Source organism: Nanorana parkeri, unplaced genomic scaffold, assembly GCF_000935625.1.
Source record: "Nanorana parkeri isolate BGI_ZX_2015 unplaced genomic scaffold, ASM93562v1 scaffold1690, whole genome shotgun sequence".
NCBI lineage: Eukaryota > Metazoa > Chordata > Amphibia > Anura > Dicroglossidae > Nanorana > Nanorana parkeri.
Genome location: NW_017307958.1, coordinates 145406 through 169412, shown reverse-complemented (window position 1 = coordinate 169412; position 24007 = coordinate 145406). Strand labels below are relative to the sequence as shown.

Here is a 24007-nt window from a genome sequence, read left to right as displayed (position 1 = left end):
TTCTGCAGAATAATAGCTGATCTGAACCTCAAGCCAATTATAACAAAAGGCACTGCAAAAGAAAAAAAAAATATCCTCACTTTCATTATATACCAACCCTACTTTCCTGTACTATTGGAGAATATGCCAGATACAAAAAGAGTGGTGCAGAGAAGGTTTTAGAAGCCACGTTTCTTGTGGTGTGCCTTTAATGTTCAGTGTTAGTGCATTCCAAGAGAAGAAATGATCTATTCAGACAGCTGCCTTAGGCTGAAAGACCAAGAATTTCATATTGCTGTGCAGCTAAGAAATGCAGAAATGTATCTTATGAATACCTGCTTGCCTCCACACCCCTAACAACTCAGATGCAATAGCATAACTTGGAATAAGGAATTACAGAAATATTTTAAATATGAGCCTTACCGAATGATTCCATAACCATTTAGAAAGTTAGTTCTACTTTGTAAATATTCTAAGGATAGATTGAAACAAAACAACACTCTCCTAAGCTGCCCGTACATTAAAATGACTTCATGGTGCACTCTATCACTGGGCTGGTTTTACTTGTCATCTGTCACAATACTGCCCCTGAGGACAACTGAACACTGTGTATGCAGTTGTGAATTGACCAAATAAAAATAAAAATATCTTTGTTATTTTTAATGCTACAGCTAATGAAATATTAAATGAAAGTACAACTCCATAACAAATGTGATATTATTTGGCAGGGACATAGATAATCAGCTTTGTAAATAGTATTTGGTGTTGCATTATGCTTGTAGAGGTTTTGAAATATCTATAGTGCTTAGTGAGGGTGGTTCTAATTTGATGGTAGCCGTGTAGTCTATTTATATTCATACAGAAACATTAAACATAGAAAAAAAATGATATGCTTCTTAGATGTGAACTATTGATGTGAAAGCATCTTAGAAATAGTAATGCTTTAAGTGTCTTCCTACTTTTGCAGCCACATGTGATACTGTGCACTATACAGTATGTTTTGATATGTGTTCCCAGCATACCTAAGAATAATTGTAAAAAATTCTTACCTTCCTAGTTGTTTCTTTGGATCAGGTTTATACATGCAAGCTATTCTGGACAATTTCAAAGGGCAATTAGAATGAAAATCCGAGGGACAAAGTGATGGAAAGTGCACTAACATACAATGGGGTGGGGGATTGATCAAAACTGGAGCAGCTGTGCATGGCAACCAATCAGGTTCTCTCTTCAGTTTGTTCAGTTAGGATTTGAAACTGAAAGAGAGAAGCTGATTGGTTGCCATGTACAGCTGCTCCAGATTTTGTCTGCTCCAGTTTTGAAAAATTCCCTTCAACGGACCTACCATCCAAGCCTTGAGATTTTTAACCCTTTGTTAGGGCAGACAGTGTTCAAATCTAGTTTACAATGGATAATGAAATCTGCCACCACATTACAGGCAGGGTTAATGATGGTAAACATAACTCCACAGCCCGTTCCTTACCATTACAAAAGCTAAGTAGGATTTTGAAGGAAGTGAAAAGGGAAGCAGCATTATTTTAGGTTATGCTATGTGACTAGGAACATATAACAATATAAAGTCGGCTGTATCTCAATTTGGCTGAAAAAGTGGAAATACACTTAAAAGAGAAAACTGACCAAGTTCATCTTTACAGTGTCCCTGATCAGGACAGAAATAATGCCAATTGCCTTTTTATGTGCAGAAAAAAGTTATATACATTCGCTGACCAGATGGTCTAGTGATTACAGATCAGTCATACATGCTTGCTTTTTGTTTCATCAATAACCAGCTTTGTTTGGATAGATGATGACCACATACAGGCAATATTACCAATTAAAGGGGAATCTGTTTTGACCAAATGTTCAGATATTGTGCTGTTCTGTCATAAAGTAATTCTCTGATATGAAACAGAAAGATTAAGGTATTAAGGTGCAGTATTGGATAGAGTGAGGAAAGGTTGACCCTTTGTCAAATTTCTACAGTTATCTCTGTGCCCATTGGGGAGATCCATCTCGCTACTTGTACTGGTGGCCATTGTCACTGAGAAAAGAAATTGAGGGGAAAGCCAAAAATTTTAAATGGTCACCAGAACAAAAGGTAAGGGACATCCTCCAATGGGAACACTTGTTCTGTGGCAACTCTCTGACATGGCTATTCCATTCACATTAGTGAGATTTCTTCACATTTCCTGTTGCACCTCCAGGGCAAAGATAGCAAGAAATAACTTGTTAAGGGTTTTAACCATTTCCAATTAAAAAAAAAGGGTTTTGGTTTTATATGCATTTTAAGTTATTTAACATTTATATATCACAGAATTATTTTCCCATTGCTAGTATTTCCGTGGTATGTGTGATGATAGGCATTTATGTCTGATCTACTGATCATTATTCTGTTTATTCCACAGGTTCTGGATACTCCTTATCTGCTGAACTCACAGTGGAAAAATTACTTGTCTGGAGTCCTCTACCAAAATGCCAATATCAATCTTACGTTTGAAAAAGTGTACAGGTAGGAATCAATCATGGTTTCTGAGTAGACCCATATACATACGTTTGTGGCCTGAAGAAACATGGAATTTGGAGTCAGATATTCATTTGTCTCAGAAGGTTGTTCATATGAAAATGTAATTTGGCTGACTTTTCATCGGATGAATGAGTCATATTACTAGGTTATTTTTCAGTCCTAAATTATTTCATTTATTTTGTCAGAAACAAATTTTTATTCCGTGCACATGTCTATTAAGGGCTCTTTCATTGTTTTAGACCCTCCTCACCATAACCTTTTGCCATCTGTGCCCGATTTGTGAGATTACTCTATATCTAGTCCTGTAAACACAATAGGAAGTGAGCAAAACCTTTTACAAGCAAAGAAAAACTGACTTTGGATATACAGTAAGATAATATAATGGTTTTATATAAGATGCATTTCTTCTAACGTAAACATGTCGGTTTTATCTTGCCTGACACCAAATTTATGTATTTCTGTGTATATATACGTATGGTACAATACTTTTGGCTGAGAAGGTTGTTATAGAAAAATCTTTTGTACCTAAGATAATTTACAAGTCTGGCCTGTTTTGTGTCTATAGACAGTTTTAGGAGTAGCGAGATTACAAAAAAAATAATAGCATGCCAGAAATAGGGATGAACATAGGTTCGGACCGAACCTGGTCCAAACCTGAACTCCTCCAAACCTCGAAGGAACTCCTCATGAACAAAAAAGGAAGTTCTTTCCATGCTGGCCAATCAGCTGCCAGCTGGCATTCATCGCCTGCAGCTGGACGTAAACAAAGGGGTGGGGTGCAATAATATAATTGACCTTAAATGGCTACATGGCTATATTAGGTAAATGCACCCCTGGTAGTTCTGCGACTGACACTAAGGGACTACAAATCTCAGCAATACATTATGGAGCAATGCAGAATCAGGTATAGAGGACTGCAAATACCAACAATGCAGAACAATATGAAGCTACATATTCTGTGTTGCTCACCAGGGCGTGCGGGGTCTCACCATTACTCTGTGGGGTCTATGATGATCTGTGAGGGGTCTATGGTGAACTGTGCAAGGTCCCTTTCCCTGCACACATGTGCTGCTCTGGTTAGATCCATCACCCATCTGCAGGCTCCTGTGTATCCCCCATATCCGGGTCCCCAGCACCCCCTCCTCCCTCTTACCCATTGAAGCACATGGTGCCAGTCTGCTGGGTTTCCACTTGTTAGTGCTCCAGCAGCAATCACACCACCTTGCTGTGCCCATTGCAGGCGACAATGATGAGCGGAGTAGAGCACTGCCCACCATGCTGGGTTACTGAGCCGAGCAACGTCCAAACCTCCAACTCCATCCGGGTTGAACAGCAGGACGGGCAAGGTCAGCACCCAGCCCTCCGCCGCCTTATACATGTATGCTGACAGCCCCTCCAAGGCCATTCCCAGGGCAATAGCTGCAGGAAGTCCGCAGGTACCCACTTCCTGTCAGCTCTCCCAAAACAGCAAATAGCACTGGAGTTCAGGGTGGACCTCGACTAACCTAATGCCCCCCCTTCACCAGGCAAGCCTCACGGTCGCCTCATTTGCCTGAACGCCAGTCCGGCCCTGTCTGCATCAATGGTTTGGGGGCTGAGTTTTTTGCTGCCTAATGAAAAGTGCCACCCAAGGCAAACGCTTAGTTTGCCTCATGGTAGAGATGCCCCTGGCCCCAACCGCAGCTGATTGGGCTGGAGGACCATGTAAGCTTTGGTCCGAACTTGAGCTCATGCCTAACCAGAAACTGTCAGGCCACCCTGCACACACATTACTCAGGCACCTGTATAGGACTCTCATACACATTACAATCTGACTGTACAATACCTGTACGCTCATCTTTAGGTCTGCCAACACTAAGTAATATGAGGACCGACCTAAACTTTCCAATCAATTTGTATCCAGTCAGGGAGGCCCAGGCACTACATACATGCTGGTAAATCTAAAGGAGATTCCACACATGTGTGGTGAGCTTAACAAATGCTCCCAAAAGAAGCCTGTACTGAAATAATACAAAGGCCATCCTTGCAGACCTCTCCTTCTGAAAATTCCAGATGCCTGGATGTCATACTGATCCAATGGCTTTAATTAATACTCTTTGAGAAAGAAACCTGGAACAAGCAAATCAGTTCTTATTTTGCTATAACATTATAATCAGCATAATTGTTCCAGGTCAGCGACTATTGCAGGCAGAGACAGCCAGGCAAATAGCAATTTTAGAAAGAGGTCTGCAACTCTCAGTACAGGTTTCCTTTAAGCTCTTATTTTCAATGCTATTTATGTAATCTTTGACCAGATACTGATCAACTGTGACAGTTTTGGCATACGCCAGCACATGAACTAGAAAAGAGAATCAGGGCAGGCAAAAGGGAGCACATCATTTAAGGAGTGTGTTGAACTAAAGTGGGGTGGTGATAAGAAAATTAACCACTGACTGGTGGAAACCAGTTATGAGTAATAGAAGAGAGCAGTATCATCTGTTATGTCATGGTCTATCTGTTTTTGTTTTTCTAGTGACTGCAAGGACAACAAAGGCATTTTTACTGCACTTCAGTTTGATAACCTTTTTAATCTCAATGAATTCCTCAACATCAGCATGGTAAGAATAATTGTTTTGCTAAATGGTATTACCAAGGAGTGGGATCCACACGACATACAATGATTAGGAAGCTCAATAATTATTTCATTTTACTCGTGTATCATGGCATGCGGAGCAACACTCCGCAGAGACCATTCATGTATTGGCATAAGTCCCTTCCCTGGAAGAGTTTACAGTCTGATACACCCCCAGGACTAATTTGGGTAGATGCCATTCAAAGGACAACTGTGCTGAGAGAAATACAAAGGTTGCCATTGCTGATGCCTATCTGAATGTGCTTATTTCTGATCTGCACGACCCAGAAAGTACTAAAGCCAGTGGTCAGCTTGACAGTCCAGAAATAGCATTTTCAGAAGTAGAAGTCAACAGTGCCATCCTCTATGTTTCTTTCTTCTGCTTGTGGGAAGAAACCCTGGCAAACAAGAGGAGAACATACAGACTTATAAGAATTTATTCAAGGACTTTAGCTTAAACCTTAGCTTAACACTGAACCGCTGTGTTGTGCCAACATTTGAGATCTGAAATGTGCAATCAATGTATGACAATCCTTAGCTTAGTTATTGATTGAAAAATTACATGGAAAATGGCAATAACAAAATCTCCTTCTATAGATCGGCGCCAAAGGTGCCTCAGAAATCACAGGACATACAGTTAATCAATCACTGTATCACCCATGTCCGGGGCGAGAGAAGAGGGGAACCTAATCTATACATTACCCCTTATATCAAAAAGTCTTTAAGAAGCCTTAAAATGTGTTTTTCAAGCCTTTTGAGCCTTTTGAGGTTTTTGTTCCTACATGCTGCACACTTCTGATGTTAGAGTATTTGTGGATATATAGATTCAACACAAGATTGATATCAGTGGTTTCTTACATCCATTGTGAGTTTTAACTTTTTATTTTCAATTTAAAATACATCACCACTGTATACATTTTGTGTTCAGCTACAAATACTCCATTATGCAGTCACCTCTACAGGTTCATGTTCTGCTGGACTTCAAAAGGCAAACCAGGGGCTTTTAATCAGATTTCAGCCCAAAAGATTTCCTAGCTTCCTGTGACCAAATGATTAAAAAAAATGGGGTAATAATTAGTGGAAAACATCTCAAACCACCTCAGTTCCATGATGAAAACGATTCTTATTCAGTTTTCACCTGATGTGTGTTTGGTTGCTTGAAATAAAATAACAGTGTTGGGCATCCATAGACTTTGTCCTTCTAAGAATATTGTAACCAGTATTTCATTGTTTCTTTATATTTTTGTTTCAGTATGTAGATGAAATATCAGAACGGATTGACGCAATGAACATTAATCTGAACAGCATTGTGTTGCTTGATGATAAAGGAAAACAGAACTTAATGGAATTCAGTTCCACCGGAATTGATGGCATAGATTTTGATGCATTTCTGATAGAAGTATGTATGCAGGTTTAAACATATTTCCACATTTCATATCATAGAGCTGTGTTGGGTGCAGGGGATAAATCTCATCATTCATACTAGCGCAGAACTATTTGAACCCTTCCAGATTTATCACTCTTTGGATTTTCATTTGCGGAGATTTCACCTCCCGGCCTGCTGTATCACTGGGACAGGAAATGAGGGAACAAATCTTCCTCATGGGAACACAGAGAGCAGTAAAACCTGGAGGGACCCAATCTTCCCTATTTTCTTCAAAAGGAAGTTGTATATTGCATACGTTTTTGAAAAGATGTACCATTCTTTAGGCACCCACTGGGAAATAGGAACCTTTCCATAAGATCAGATTATATGCAATAAAATGCTGTCTTTTTTCAACATTGCTAAATATGTACATTACCCAATACCCATATTCCTTTTTATTTCACAGGTGGGAAAAAGCAGTACAAAAGCTGATCTCTTGGCATTTGCCAATGATTTGGAAGCAGATGCTGACATGTTGGTGAGTTTGCGTTGGCTTGGCCATGTTAATAAATAATACGGAATGTTGTCTGAGTAACACTAAAGGGAAATCTCTGTGATTAGTGTAGAGGACAGTCACATGACTTTGGCAGATCATGTGACTGGGCTCGTCTCCTCCCGCCTTTTGTTTTTTTTCCCTACACATTGAAATTCAAGGTGCTTTGCTTTTTTTGGAATCCCTAAGCAACCAATGCACTAAGCACATTTGTTAGTCACATCACTGTACTTTACAAATGTAATGTATTTTTTAAAGGAGCAGTATGGCAATGTTATAACTGGGTTTTTAAGTGATCATCATAGAACTCTGAAGATCATGACAGGATTGGGCAACATGTCTGAGAACCTAAGAACTCCAATTCTGCATACACTTCTTGCTGATAAAGATGGTTATTCTTCCTCCATAATACTGACATGCTCATTCTCTGTATATGCTTGTGCTTGTCTATACACTATTCTCTGAAGGCACATCCTGCTACTATCTATGGCCTGCTTCACAGTTGTGTAGCTTGCAGCTCAGTCCTTACACCAAGATTTCATATGCCACTGTTCTGGTGTAGGAAGATTATGTTCCTGATTTACAGAGATCGGTTTTCTAGGTGTTTCAGAACAACTATATATTGTGTTGTCTTATTGTACGCCTGTTCTAACTATAATGGGGGAGATATACAGATGTAGTCTGTTTTATATTTTATTAATGATGGTGTCTACATTAAAGAAATAGAATTGGCAAGTTGTACCCTTTTTATGCTATCCAAGCTTACCCTGCCCCTTCCTGCTTGGCATGAAAGCCATTCTCCCCTTGCCTATGGTAGTAATAACCTAGGTTAAAGCATGTTACAAACAGCCAAAGGTTTGGGCACACTTTGGGTTATATACATCACCTGCTCATCAGTTATACCTTTAAAGAGAGAACCGATTTGGACAGAAACAGAAAAATATTACCTACATGTTTTAAATGGCAAGCTCCGGGAGTTTATATGTTTTCATTTCTTCATTTCACTTTCTTCACTAATTATTGAATCACTGACTCAGGAAAGGTACTAGAGCCATTGGATTAGCATGTCAGCCAGGAAAGCTACGGTTTTCATTAGAAGAGGTCATCAATTGCAGCCTTTCTATTCTTTCAATACAAGTTTCCTTTAACATGGCCAAACCTAGAATTACTTCAGCATTACCTATAACAATCATATGACACATTAACTTAGCAGAAAGGTTACTATATCTAATCAGTGAATTTTGTGGTTCAAGCACTCTCTTCTTTGTAACTGTAAGGAGTCACATGGGGTACCTTGGCCACTTTTTTATTGTACATGTAATATCCAACGTGTTCCATCACACAGGCTACATAAGTAAATTGCTCTAACCTTTGTTCCATGTTGTCTTCAAAGAATTTAATTGATTTTGGTTTATGCTTTCATAAATCAAAAATGTTCTTTGTACCTGCCAGAAATGTTAACGTTTAGGTATTTACTAAGCTACCTTGGCTCTGAGGGTCCGTTCACACCTCCATTTTGTAGCTGAAAGGGCCAAGCACTACAACTTAGGATTTGCATTGTTTTCAATGGCCCCTGTTTACATCTGAGCATTCTGTCTCTTGTAGTCAAACACCGGTCACTAGAAAAAGTACATGAGCTACTTATCAGCAGAGTTCAGCATTTATAGCCCCATTGACTTCAATAGGAATGCATGTAAACACACAACACAGTAATGGTTTTTTTTGCATTTGTTGTACATTTTCTGCAAAATAAGCAGCTCTTCTCTTCTTTGTAAATACACCTGAAGCTAAATGCACCTAAAAACACATTACAAATGCTTAAAAACCACTTTACAAAGCCTGAAAAAAGCCTAAAAACACTGATGCTGGGGAGTGATTGGAGCCAGAAGGATCAGTTCCAACAAAACTGGGATTTTTGCTATGGGTAAAACCTGGTGGGATGTACCACTCTCGTATCTCCTGAGAACTGTACTGCCAAGGTCTTTTGAGCTCTTCCCCCAACACAGTGTTTCGTTCCTTGCACATCATTCTCTGTAACTTAACACACAAGGAGAATCCAACAGAAAGAGAGCAACTGATGGACCTGTGTCTTTATTCAACCTTAAAGTGACATTAAACCCTCAGATTTTTTAACATAAAACAATACTGTAATGTGCGCCTTACTGTAATCCATGGTTGTTTCCCTTCTCTTTGCTGCTCTTCCTTTTAAATCTGTATCTGTTCTCATACTCTGCAGAACTTCTGTTTTGCAGCAGACTGCCTTGTCTCAGGAATGGATATACGGTGTCTGTGTATTAGTTTCTATAGGCTTGTAACCTGAGCCAGCACTACAGGAAGAGGCCCTGAGCTTCAAATGGAAGTTCTGCAGAGCATGAGAAGACATGAGGATTTAAAAGGAAGAGCAGCAAAGAGAAGGGAAACAACCATGGATTACAGTAAGGCACACATTACAGTATTGGTTTATGTTAAAAAATCTGAGGGTTTAATGTCACTTTAACAACTATGTAACTACTCTGCTAATATATGTGATGGGAGGGTGGAGCTGTCAAGATACTAACAGAGCGCTAGGAATAGCAATATGTGATTCAGTGATCTAGTAACAGGTGGACTGGCCCTTTAGAGGTTAGAAATGTCCTGTACTTGTATTTAAAGTGTATTTTCTGTGTTATATTCTGTGTTGGGTTTTTATCACTGTCCACATTGGAGGGATCGCTCTCTACTTCCTGTCTGGATGCCTTAACAAATATTAGTTGAATTCCCTGAATCTTCTCCATGGAGTAAAATCTCCATATACTGCTATGGATAATACTCCAAAAGAATTTATAAAGAATGGACCCCAGAGGAAGAAATTAGAAATTTCAACTCACAACACTGCAACAGCTGTCAATGAGACAGTAAGTGAGGAGATATCTCCAAAAAAACCTGAAAGGTTCCAACCTTTCTCTAACCTCACTGTATTCAGAGAAGAAAAACTGTATTTTATGTTAATAGATAAAGGTTTGCTTTACATTGCAACTACAATAATTTGTTTTATAACATTTTATCAGTTCCTGCCATTCATTTTAAATGTCATTTGTGAAAATAACGAATGCATAAAAACATCAAATTAACATATCTTCCCCATTTTGTCATGCTTGCTAGAAATAACTAAATGTCTTTTGTCTCAGAACTGTGTCTCTGTTATTTTTTAGCCAAAAGGAGCGTTAGGAAATGCTTTAAAAGGACACGCTAATAGTATACGGATGATACATATTCAGCAGATTGTACCGATGGAGCAAACAATGGTAAAAGCGTATAGATTATGGGTTTGTCTACTAAATGTAGATAGCTACATACATGTTCTATATCTAATATTTACCACCGCGTTTCTCAACCTTGTTTTATTGGCCTTCAATATAATAGCAAATGTTTACAATGTACTTGGAATTTTTCATAATTTGTAAGGATTATGGAGATCATGCGTGTGCAATTGGATGTTCAGGATGGATTTGAACATACTTTTGAATATTGTGGGGTGGCGTCTGTTTGCCCAAGTAAAATAGTTGCACAGGTTGAGAAACTCGGGTTTCAGTATGCATCAAAATTGTGGCCCCTTACATCTATTTATCTATCTATCTATCTATCTATCTATCTATCTATCTATCTATCTATCTATCTATCTATCTATCTATCTCCATCTAGAGACCTTACTCTTAAATGGCATCATATCTAATACTTCTGCTAATGCTAATATGTTTTTTTCAGGTTTCATGTTTGTAAAGATATTCTTTCATTGTGATCAGTTTTTTATCTCTTAATATGAATCTCTACAAAGAGTAGTGTGGCCTTGCCTCTCTGGGATTACTTGATTTAAGATTATTTATTGTCATGCTGTAGTAGTACCCCATCATTGGTGGCAGCGGGAGGAACATTTCCTCCATTATAAGTGTCAATGGGAGCAATAGTTCCTCCATGATTGGTCTCAGTGGAAGGAATAGTTCCCCCCATCCTTTGTGCCAGTGGGAATAGTACCATATGGTCGTTGTCAGTGGAAAGGAATAGTGCCACATTGTTGGTGTCAGTGGGAGAAAAGGTGTCCCTGTCCCATCACATGGAGGAATAGAACGTTCTATGAGATTTGCAGAGGCATCTGCTGTCGCTGCTGCACTCACCCTGTTTTCATTGGGATTTTCCGCTCAGGAGTGCGATGTGACATATCGAATTTTGAATGGGAGGAATAGTTCCCCCCCTTCATTGGTGTCAGTGGGCAGAATAGTGGCCCGTGGTTGGTGTCAGCGGGAGGAATGTGGGTGGTCATTGGGAGGAATAGTGGGCCATTTTTTGTGTTAGTGGGAGGAGCAGTTCATCCGTAGTTGGTGTAAGTAGGAAGAATATTGTTTCATCATTGGTGTCAGTGGAAATAGTAGATTCCCCATAGTTTGTGCCAGTGGAAAAAGGTGGGAGAAATAGTGCTTCATCATTGAGAGCACTATTCATCTCACTGACACCAATGATGGGGCACTATTCATCTAACTGACACATCATTGGTGTCAATAGGAGTAATAGTTTCCTACAATTGGTACGATATGGAAAGCCCCCCCTTACCATTGGTGCAATTGGTATACTGAGGTTATGTATTTTTTGTCATTTGAAAAAACTTCTGATCGGCTGCTTTGGCAAGCAACCTGTTCATTTTCAATGGAACTTGACATTGCAGTGATCATGCATGGACTGTTATTTGTTACTTGGCATGGTGCTGCCAGCCAAGTTTTGGTTGGTCTACAGTCATCACAAAATGCATGGACAAATCTTTCACACAGTAGAGGTATGACCACTCTAACATCCTCAAAGATTACAGGTGTGGTCGATGAAGCATACACAATATAATAACATTCTAAGTGTTGTATAAGTCTCTGTTCACACAGTCCAATTCCCCTCTGGGTGGATGGATTCCATCATGAATGAGGTATTGTCATTCAATCCCCACACAGTGGTTCAATGCACCCACTAGGAAATGTATTATTGCCTTTATGAAGGAAATGCCTTCGTTTAGTTTTAGGGCTGTAATATGATCAGACAAGCTTGTATGTTCAATTTTGATATGAATAGCTCTGGGCTATTCTAGGTACTCTGTATTTTGCTTTTTGCTTTTTTTTTTTTGTATCTGACATCTCTTTCTTATTCCTCCTTCCTGCCTTTCAAGAAATATGTTAAAGCTAGGGTAAGCAGCATGATCACTCACTATATTTGTATGTGGTCTGAACTGTAGTTTTAGTGCTGATTCGAAAGTTTGGTGCTATTCCTAAGTCAGATCACTTCTTTTCCCTTTCTCCACTATTGTAATTCAATGGATGACCTACAGTTAAACTACTACTAATCTCTATGAATGACCTCTGTCTAAATTACAGGAACACTTCAAGATCTAACTGCAAGCTGTTAGCTTGTTAACATGGCAAAGTGATCTCTGGAAAAGTTGCTTATTCAATGTTTATCGTTCATTGAGCATCTCATGTCAAACTTTGACAACTGAACCTCTTTGCCTGTATCCTATACCAGGGATATGCAAACTCCGGACCTCCAGCTATGGTGCAACTACAAATCCTGTAGAGTAGACATTCCAACACTATTCAAAGACAATCATTACTCCCAGAGGCAGATGAATGATGGGATTCATAGTTTCACCACAGCTTGAGACCAGAGTTGCTTACCCCTGCCTTATATAAAGGGATCATAACAGGGCCAGATATTACCCTTAAAAGAGAACTATGGGGTAAGTGTTGTTCTCCATAGTTCTCTTTAGGGTCACAGAAGGACATATACTAGAGTCCTCCCGTGACCCAAAGCTCAGTATATCACGGGCATACTGTGAGTGCCGAAACCGGGACGGACCCCGACATTACTGTCGAGATCCACCTAGCTGCGTGAGTGACAGCTGGCTCTGCCCGCCCCCTCCTCCGTCCGGTCCTCCACTCAGCGCTGGAGGATCGGGGAGGGGGAATCCCTGCGGGGAGCGGTGCTCCCTGCAGGGAGACGATCGGGAAGTGAGCAGGTCGGTGCATGTTTCTGCTCACTTCACGATTGACAGAGCCAACCTGTGACAGCTTCTTTGTCACACATCGGCTATAACTATGAGGATGAGTGGAAATCACTCAGGTCATAGTTCTCCTTTAACACTAATCCTATCATCCTGGAAATAAAAATATTACAGCCTGCCTTTCACAATCAGGCAGCAAACATTTAGGGAAGGTAGTCAGTAGGCAGACTGAGTTCATTTGAAGCAATTGTTAACCGTGGGTTGGTATATCACCATTATGATACTTCAAACTAATTTATCAAGTTAGCAAAATCATTTTTAAATGTTTATACATATTCTTTTAGTACATGAGCTTTTTTTGTGACCTATATGTTTACATAAATGTGTATCGGTGTAAAAAATGATCCAAAACGTGTTACATTGTTGCAATTTTTTATATTTCAGAGTTCTTTGACTCAAAGCATTAAGCTGTTAGAGAGGACATCATTTGATATTGAGGTATGCCACCAGCAGCTGTTATCATAAACATGTATTTTTTTTATAATGCATTTGAACAGAAGTGTGACATGTTATATAATTCTATTGTACTGGTGGCCCTTTTATTTCTTTAGTTGTACCAGCCACACTAGTCAGCTTAGCAGCCATTTGTATACGTTTGCTCCTTGCATTGTTTACCGAATAAGCCCAATTATCACTAATTCTTCTGCAAAACATTTCTGCGGTGAACAAATTTACCCAACCATGTGTTGGTGGTTAGTTTTGCTCTTATCTGCAGTCTGCATTGATAAAACTATAATGATATTGTTACACTTACTGGGGCTTATTTAAGGCAGTAGAAAGAGCAATGAAGACATAAATTAATGTAGCTCATGACAACGAATTACATTTGACTTTGAGGGAGCTAGATGTAAGTTATTGCAAAAGCACCCCTTCTAACCCAATACCTGCAGCCTAAGTAGTCTAAGGGCCAGAGTCGAGGGGTTTTTGTTCTTTTTATATGGGTTTTCAGTTCCCATACAAGTCTAGGTGAATCCAAAAAACACATGAAGCAGGTCAAATGCAGGTCCAGAGGAAGTCAACTGCAGGTTAAATGCACTCATCGATTGATTCTGAATGATCTCAGAAGTATTGCATATTGATATCAAAGCCTGTCGACACAGGCCCCCAAAAATTTGCTGATATACAAATTTTGACTTTTTGAAAAGTCAACTAGGCAGTAGGTGAGCCCTCATCTGCCTCTCTGTATAGGTAGATTTAAAGGGTTAGTTCACTATTATATAAAAATCATCTTTTCTGTCCTGAAAACACCATGCCATAACCCTGAACTAAGCAGATTTAAAAATAAGCATTAATACTGTTTATATACCGTGTGCCTATTCTCACAAGGAATCAAGCATTTCCCCAAAATCCTTGTAGCATTAAAAGGTCCGTCCTGTCTTTTTTCCATGATGTACCAGCTGTTGGGATGAGCCGCATGTGTGGGGGTCGGGAGAAGACTATCTTCTGTTCCCCACTGTTCACCTCTTCGGGATATACTGCATGCTGCTGTTTAGACCCCTGATAATTCCCCTGAGCCCTGACAGTAAAGTAAATGAAAAAAGAAAAAGAAATAAACATAAAAGAATTAAAAAATGTTAAAAGGTTGGAAACAAACATGTACGTTTCACTTTAGGTTTTGGCCTGACAAAACCATTTTGGTGCATACCTAAGAAATAAATATACACACTGCCAGGCCTTCCATTGGGTGATAGGTCTAGGATCAGAAACGTTATGTGTCCAAAAAATAAGTTCAGCTGCCCACCTGAATATACTGAATGGATCCAGGATTTTCCATCAATGGATTTTTTCTTCCCTGATTACACGGGCATATTTTCCAAAATATCAATGCCAGGACTAATTGGGCTCAAATTGTGAAAGAGTGGTTCAGGGAGCATGAGACTTCATTTCCACACATGGTTGGCCACCACAGAGTCCAGACCTTAACCCCATGGAGAATCTTCCGGGTGTGCTGGAGAAGACTTTACACAGTGGTCTGACTCCCCCATCATCACTACAAGATCTTGGTGAACATTTAATGCAACTCTGGATGGAAATAAATGTTGTGACATTGCATAACCTTATAAAAATGGTGCCACGGCAAATGCATGCTGTAATAAAAGCTAAAGACGGTCCAATAAAATATTAGAGCGTATGACTTTTTTTGAACAGGCATTGCCAATAGAGACGAATGGGACTTTTACTGCTCTGCCAATGGAATATATATGTGTGATTTACAGTACAGTACTGTACATGTCTATATATGTGACAGCTGTAACACATATCAGACTCTGTGAGCCTGATGCCCTTTTACATGGAGCCTTAGCAATTAACTGATTGATTTTATTTGTGTCTGGAGCTGCTTGTTAAACACTGGCTGTCTACCCTGACAAGACTTGTTGGCAGAACATAAAAGAAAAAATACACACATCATTTGACACATACTCATTTTAAACCTGAACATGCAGGGGATTTTATTTCAGTTTACCATCACTGTGATTAAAAATGAAGATCTGCCAAGTTTTTCACCTTAGAGCAAATGATGAATGATACAAAACGACCCGTGTAAATCATGTCTACGTACGCTGTCTTTTCGGAATCTTGTTTAATGCAGAAGTGACAGGTAGTTTTTATATGTGTAAAAAAATGTATAAAATGTTTCCTTTATGAGTGCATAAATGTGCAGCAATTTAAGACTGATAAGACCGTATCTTTTACATCACTCCATGCCCGGCTGTATGTGTATTGATTATTTTTTATTTATTCCAGGGAAAGGTACTTGATGTCATCTCATCCATTGATGCAGCTCAAAACCTGATCAACAATAATGCATCTACAATTATAAAACAGGTAACATTTTTCATTTATTTAGTGTAATCTGTGGAACTGTGAGGACATCACTAGGGCATTGTGACCCAGCTTGTCACTGGAGGGCAGTTCCAACTTAAGCTGACATATGTCAGCTTTGTCCAGTGTTGTGTTTCAGCCAAAATAGGCCTTAATCATAGCTGCCAGCTATGGTTTGGTTTTATTGTACGGCAGCTATGATTAGGGGTTCCTTTGGCTGAAACGCGTTAGTGGGACTGCTTTGTCTGGTTTTATGCCTTGAATAAATAATTAATATTTTAACTGCATCCAGAACTGTGTGCAAACCCTATGTCCTACTACATGTCTTCTACCACCAAGTTCAGTTTACTTAGTGAATAGCTTTTCTTCAGAGAAGAGATTTATGCTAAACTCTGGGATAAGCAAATTCTATAAGTACAAGAGCCGTATCTATGCTTACTTGAATCTTGGTGTGTTTTTGTTCCAGATCTGTGCAGTAATCCAGTGTGAAACATTGCCTCTGTGCAGGAGTTTCCTGTAATAAAGACCAGTCACTGCTGCTCCCTCTCCTTGTACAGGGTGACTGGTCTTGTCTCCACCCCCTCCTGTATTTTTCTGCAGACAGCCTTCAGTGGGTGGAGCCTTTTTCATCCCTCCCACAGCTCTACTCTGTGCACAGGCTATGTACAGCCCAGTGATAATGTCACTGCTACTGTTATATGGTAATAGCTAGGTGTGCAAAAGCACTTGGTGCTCACAAATACATTTGTATCCTTTATGGCTTTTAAGGAATATATTTCAATGAAAGTGTTTTGAGCATGAAGTTCAGCTTTAACTCTGAACTCATTGAGGGGAATTTATCAAAACTGGAGCAGACAAAATCTGGAGCAGCTGTGCAGGGCAACCAATCAGCGTCTCTCTTTCATTTTCAACTCTTCACTGAACAAACTGAAGGAAAAGCTGATTGGTCGCCATGGGCAACTGCTCCAGATTTTGTATGCTCCAGTTTTGATAAATTCCGCTCATTGTATTTATAATTAAAGCATTAGCGTATTAGCGTTCCTTGGAGCCCATTATGATAAAGAGCACACAGAGCAATCCCCCATAATGTCACTATGTAAAATCCTTCCACCTCACTAATACTGAACCAGCCTAGGTCTATAATCATTCTTGTCTGATGTAGAGAAACCTTATCAGCCTTACTAGCCATACATGTTGCAATTTCATTAAACAATGTTCTTTAGATCTACTGACAGTTATGTAGTAGGAGGGTTTACCTGTCTAGATACAAACTGAGGGGATTGTCTGGTTACACAACAACTACAAAGCTTTGATAGATCTAAAGGAGACTGAGAAGAGATTGCACATATAGCCAGCTTACTAATCACTCCCGACATCCATTAATTATAAACCAGGCATACAAGCACGGATTTATTTAAAGACTCTCTTTCTTTTTTTATCTTAGGAATCTAAAAAGTTTATGGACACCGTCATCAGCTATTTTATACAGTATGTGCAGTGGGTGAAAGATTCTGTAAGTGAATGTCATTCTTGCATGTTGATATTAATACTTTATAGTTCATTTACAATGTATGTATAATATGTAAAGGACAAACTAAACATAAACCAAAACCTCATCTGATCTCCTCAAGGGCCAATAGTAACATAACACTTTAGAGCAGAACTCCAGGCAAATTAAATCTTAACTTGCAGTGGGGCTACCCACATGTGAGTCATCACGTCCTGCAAGGGTTAAGTCCTCATTTTGTCTAGGGAGCTAAAATGACAAAGTTATATCCTGGACCGGTCTAACAGCAAGCTGGGATTGTGGTTCGAGTGAGTATAACTTTGTTATTTTAGTTTCCTAGACAAAATGTGGGTAGCCCCACTGCAAGGGTTAACATTCAATTTGTACGGAGTTTTGCTTTAAGCCATATTCAGGTGCTTATACTTATTGTATTTCAACAATATTAAAAAGGCCTTTCTAATTATTCAAACCTGATATTTCATTTTTAGGTGCAGTATTAGGGGAATACTTTGATCTCTATGAGGCAGCAGATGGACGCATTGTCAGAGGGAGTACTGTGATCTCTATGAAGAAGCAGATGAAGGCATTGTCTGGGGATAACGGAGGGGGGGAGGAGCAGGGTGAGAGGGAACTGTGATCCCTATGAAAAAGCAGATAAAGGCAATGTCAGGGGGATCTCTATGAGAGGTAATACATACCTGGAAGTTTTACACTCCAAAATAACTTAGGATGCATGCACATAGCTTCAAAAAATGTATTAGATACTAGCTCCTCTTTATATCTAAAACCCAAACATTTCTGATAGACGAGTAAGTAGTACTACTTAAGTAGTGATAGAGTAGCTATTTATTACAAACTGCATATAGCTGCTCATTGATGTACTAAAAACCATGGCTGCTATGAAGTAGGGCATGTGACCAACAAACAGATAACTGGGCAGGTTAAGGTAAGGTGGGCTAACAGGAGCCAGGAAGCCCTCTATTCGGTTCCTTATAGCTCAGTTTACCAGAACCTATTGATAAGAAATAGGGATAAAAGACTTACAACTGCAGATAACATTCGGGCTCTTGGTGATGCATTCATTTTTCTGTATTTGTATTTTCTGAAATATCATGGTGTAGACTAGGATTCCACAAACTTTTGATGTGAGTGTTCATTCCAGTCCCTGTTTTGTAATAACACATCATTCATCCAGACTTACTGCAACCTTGTTAAACATGGAAATTAAAGACAGTAGTGGCATGCAATAAATTTTGAGCAATAAGTGGGATACGCATTATACAAATCCTTTATGATTACAAGGCTTGTGTTACTTTTACAAGTTTGATATCCTCTGTCATTATCCTGATCCAACCATCCTAATCTGCTTGATCTATGTCTTTTCAGATAGCCTTGGACGTTGCTGGATGTAAACCCATAGCCAATGCTATAGACACCGCCGTGGATGTGTTTTTATGCAGCTACATTATTAATTCAGTGGTAGGATCATTTTTTCATGATCATTCCTGCTCTCCACCTCCCCTCCCCATCTCATATACAGTATATACCTTTCTTATTGGACTAACAAAATATATAAAAGACAAGCTTTCGAGAGTGAACCTCTCTTCTTCAGGTCAGAAGCAATACTGATCAACATGATATATATACGGCTTGAAAAAATTGATGGTCTCTCACCAGTCAGTCAAAAATTTCACCAGTCAGCATGACCGGTCTCTAGCCTTGCAATTTATGTTAACATTTTTTGGGGACAGATAGAGCTTTCCTTTGGAGGTATATAATCACCACGGGGGGTTATTTTTTTTTACTATAGAATAAAAAAAGTACCATAAATGCAAAAAAAAAAAAGTTTCCCTACGTTATGTTATAAAACATTTATTCTTACCCATATTTTTAGTAAAACATAAAATTTGGGGTCATGTCGGGCAAATAGACACCAAACATGTCAAGCCTTAAAATTGAGTGCACCCGCAAAATCGCTAAAAAACGCCCATAGGCGACGATTAAACCGCTTTTACTGCTCATCAGTTTAGTATTATCAGTGATTAATGGCTCTAAAATGATTGCTCTCACTCCGACGTTTGCGCCGATGTTTAACATGTGCGGCACAATAGGCGCAATCGCCCTTTTCGCACGAAGGCGCCCCCGACGCATATCTGCTTGTGTATGTGGGGGCGGGGACTTAAATGTTTTCTTTTTTTATGCTTTATTTTTTTATAATTCTTTAATTTTAGTATTACTTTTTTTTTTTTTACAAACAGCTTTATTGCTATTACATGGGGGGCGAAGAAGCCCCCTATGTAATAGCCAATTTACATGACAGGTCCTCTTTATGGAGACATCAGGGGTCTCTCCTAAGGACCCCCAGAGAAGCTGATGAAGCAGAGATCGACTTCATCAGCTTAACTACATCTTTTATATATTATATTCAAAATATAGGTACAGTTAACCACATCTTGTAAAACCAATTGGTACATCAAAGTAGTTGCAAGGTCATGATTCATTTGCAGAGCTGCGATATCTCTCTCATTTATAAGTAATTGTATATTTGGAGAACAGTGATACCTCAGCTGTAAAATTTAGTGATCATAACAGGATTTCCGTGGCCCACTCTGTGGTCTAGTGGCCTTGGCTTCACCAACAAATTAAGATGAATACTCCTCGCCATATACTTGGACATTACTAATTCTTTCAAATGTTTTCCTGTTTTGAGTCGCAAAATAATCAAAATCGGCATGAGAACTGTTAAAAAAAATGGCTTATGATTGGTGCTGTGGTGATTCCAATCAGTTATCACCATCATTTTGATCATTTGGTCACGTAAAAAAGGCATAGTAAGTGCAACTTTTGTATTTTCTAGCCAAGCCTTTTTTTTCTGGCTTTTTGTTTCACAAATCAGGAGATATATTCTAACTTCCTGTCCTAGTACTACCTGCCACACAGGGTGCAACCAGGATAGGAAGTGAGGGAAAATGTCCACTGTGAGAAAGTTCTGAGTTTTGACAGCTGCACAAAGACGGTGTATGGCCTCCAGGCCTGTAAATTGTTTGTGTGCAGTTGTCAAAACTCGGAGCTGTGGAAAGCAATGTGTGAGGGCGCACAGCTCCTGAGTCTACGTAGAGTTACATGAGCTGCTCGCACATTTCTTCCTGCAGCCCAGGACACATCAACAACCAGCCCTTCACATTGTACGGAGCAACCCACCCATGTGAATGAGGCCTAAATGTATTGAATGGCACTAATTCAAATCTTATCAGTACACTGTATTCTGTGTATCACTGTATTTAGTTTGGCATGGCTTCTAGTCTTCCTTATAAACAAAGATCTATTTTGTGTCTGTACAGAACTCATTCTGGTTTGGTTTGGGAGGATCTACAATATTTTTAATTCCTGCCATCATTTTTGCTGTCAAGTTAGCAAAGTTCTATCGCAGAATGGACACAGAAGATGTTTATGATGAGTAAGTACAAATACATTTATGAAGCATTCACTAATACTACAGTATATATAGTTTATATGTTTTCACATAGTTTTCTCAAACTATAAGGGTCTGTTCACACTATGGGTTGTGTTAATAGCATGATACCATGTGTTCAAAGCATGCTATTGCACAGTATGGTATTGCATGTGTTACCATGTGCTAGGAGCGTTGCATTGCCATTCATTTCAATGGCACCCCAACGCACCTACTGGTGGCCGTGCGTTGCAGTGCATACACGGTATTGTGCAATTAACACAACGTTATGGTGTTAACAGGCCCTGAGGGAATGTCTCACGTTACCGCTTTGCTGTCTCTTACTGTCTTTGTGTCCCACTAGGAGTTGTGCATGTGCAGCAGCTTGAGTACACAGATAAAAGAGCCAAAGTCACAGTGCTGCACACACCTCAGATATTAAAATAATTCATGCAACACAATTCAGTTAACAGAAAACTGGTATTTTTGAAAAAATTGCTTTGATCATGATCTAAACTCTCAAAGCTTTAATTTGATGTGAGACTTTGAAGTCAGAATAGGTGCAGCAGAGCAACCTTCAAAAACACAGGTTAGAACGAATATGATGGTCTGCGGTTACAGATATTCAATTAGGAATGGTCTGTGCATACCAAATTCGCTCCTAGCACATAGTGTGATATTTCACTGTAACCTTGGAAAGTACCAAAGTTATCAGTTTTCTTCTGTGCATTAATCTTCAATATGAGCGGATACAGAGTAGACATTGGACTTATCACAACAAGTTGTGTCTGGCTCACCATAGCATTCTTTGGGAAATAGGGAAATAGTAACCCAGTTGGATTTAAAGTAGGACTATATGCATAGTAAAAAAATTAAATATATATTACAGGTTAGCAAAAGCATGACTTGGGTAGGGCTGAATACCGAAAGAAAATACAAGTACCAGAAAACAACCACTCCCTTAAAGAAGAACTCCGGGGCAACCCTTGAAGTGGGGCTACCCCCGCACTGCAATAGTTAAGTGATCGTTTTGGTCTAGGGAGGAAAATAACAAAGCTATACTCACCTGTTCCTTGGAACCAGCTTGCTCTTAGACCAATCCCTAGAGCCACTCTACCCCTCCGCTGCAGCAACTAGGTCCATGAGGCACCACGTTTATACATAGTGTATAGGACTTGAAGACGTCAATGGACATAACATTACTGCAGACAAGGAGGAGAGAGAGGCTTCAAGGAGTGCTGTGACAGCTGGGCCAGCTCGAGGATTGGGTGTGTATAACTTTATGTCCCTGCCTAGACCAAAACAAGCACTTAAAGGAGAATTATGAGGCGAGTGATTTTCACTCAGCCTCATAATCTGAGCCGACCTGTGACAATGAAACTGTCACACGTCGACTCAGTAGATCGGGAAGTGAGCGAACACATACCGGAGCTCGCTCACTTCTCGATCCTGTCCCTGCAGAGAGCCGTGACTGTCACTCACAGCTCCCTGCAGGGATTCCCCCCTCCCCTGTCCAATCCTCCAGCGCTGAATGGTGGAACGGACGGGGGAGGGGGCGAGCACAGCTGGCTCTGCCTCTGGATAGGCAGAGCCAGCTGTCAATCCCGCAGCTGGGTGAATCTCGACAGCGAGCCGTAGCTCACGGTATACTGAGCTTTGGGTCACGGGAGGACGCTAGTTTGTGTTCTCCCGTGACCCTTAGGCGAACTATGGGGAAAAACCCTGACCCCATAGTTCTCCTTTAAACCTTGCAGTGTGTGTGGGGGGGGGGGGTGGTAACCCCACCGCAAGTTTAAAAAAAATTCCCTGGAATTCTGTTTTAAAGCCACTCCACACAAATGTCCTATAAATACACACATAAATTACTTAATTCTTTGGATTATTCGTTGGCCACGGCTTTATTACAAAATTAAGTTACCATACTTAAATATTGACACAATAATAACATCAACATCCTAACAACAAACCAAAAACATCCAACAAAAATGGATCCTATGAAGCAGTTCCTTAACAGCGCCACCAGAATTCCGATCCCTTGGTCATCTGTACCAGCCTCCAGCCATTACACACCATGCCTATGGGTACATTCCACAATGACAAATTTAGAGCCTTGCCACACTACTGGGAATCCTTCCTTTTTCAACTCCCGTGAATCTCAAAACTAGTTTATGTGACTGTTGCATACAACAACCATTCCCAAATATAATCCTAGAAATGAGTTTCATTCCTTTTTGGAACTGTCAAGGACTTGCTCTGCTGTGAAAAAAACCCCCCTGAAATCCAACAAATGACCCCACAGACATGAACCCACAAAAGAAAATAGGGAGGGAGGGTACGAGAAACTTTATCCACACACTTCTGATCCCTTGGTGCCTTAATGTGCTCTTCCCCTTCCCGCACGTCACTACCTCCCTAAGCAAAACACTACACTCCTCCCCTCTCATTTTTTCTTTCTATCAGCCCACCCAGTCATGTGCCTCTTTGCTCAGGAGAGCTCCACCCAGGGCCATCCCTACCCTTTTCACCTGCTTGGCTAAGAAGGAGGCAGAGGGCAGTCTGAGGCCGAGCTGTCAGCAGGGCAGGAGGTGGCTGGTGGCCGCTCTGTCAGCCGGGGGGAGAGAGGGATGCTGTTAGTTGCCTGTTCTGCTGCCTCAGCCCCCATGGAGATACCTATGTTGTCACTTAGACCCCCCCCCCATGCTATCTACCTTTTGTGCTTGCAAAGCCTGGTTCGGAAATGTTTCCTCTCTGCCCTGATACTGTCAGAGACATTGATAACATTAGGGGGGCTGAGCAACACCGCAAGTTCCATGGTGTCGCTGGGAAATGGCTGGCAGTTTCCAATGCTGATTGATGGACAGCTGAAGTATGGATAGAAGTCAAACGTGGTGCTATGCTTTTATCTAGATACATGAGTTACATGGCTGATGTTCATTCTAGGATGAATTTCCACTTTATTATGAAAATATACACATCATCTGATAAGTCCACTCGAAGTATACCTTTAGCATCCAGCATACTTATTGGTTATCATCATAGACATGTGCAGCCTATTGCATTGGGGTGTGCACACAAAAGTACAAACACACATGCGTACATACATATATATATCTTGTTTGTGTG

General features: G+C 40.1%; 1 protein-coding gene across 1 annotated transcript in view; it reads left to right on the top strand.

The window, feature by feature from the left end:
* The window catches only part of PROM1 (prominin 1), a 160802-nt gene that overhangs the window by 123797 nt on the left and 12998 nt on the right, over positions 1-24007 (top strand). The window contains exons 16-26 of the mRNA XM_018571167.1: positions 2382-2485; positions 5013-5097; positions 6364-6510; positions 6944-7015; positions 10222-10314; positions 12213-12230; positions 13488-13541; positions 15849-15929; positions 17371-17439; positions 18820-18912; positions 20775-20890. Of these exons, the coding sequence (XP_018426669.1) occupies positions 2382-2485; positions 5013-5097; positions 6364-6510; positions 6944-7015; positions 10222-10314; positions 12213-12230; positions 13488-13541; positions 15849-15929; positions 17371-17439; positions 18820-18912; positions 20775-20890 (932 nt within the window). The remainder of the gene's footprint in view (positions 1-2381; positions 2486-5012; positions 5098-6363; positions 6511-6943; positions 7016-10221; positions 10315-12212; positions 12231-13487; positions 13542-15848; positions 15930-17370; positions 17440-18819; positions 18913-20774; positions 20891-24007) is intronic.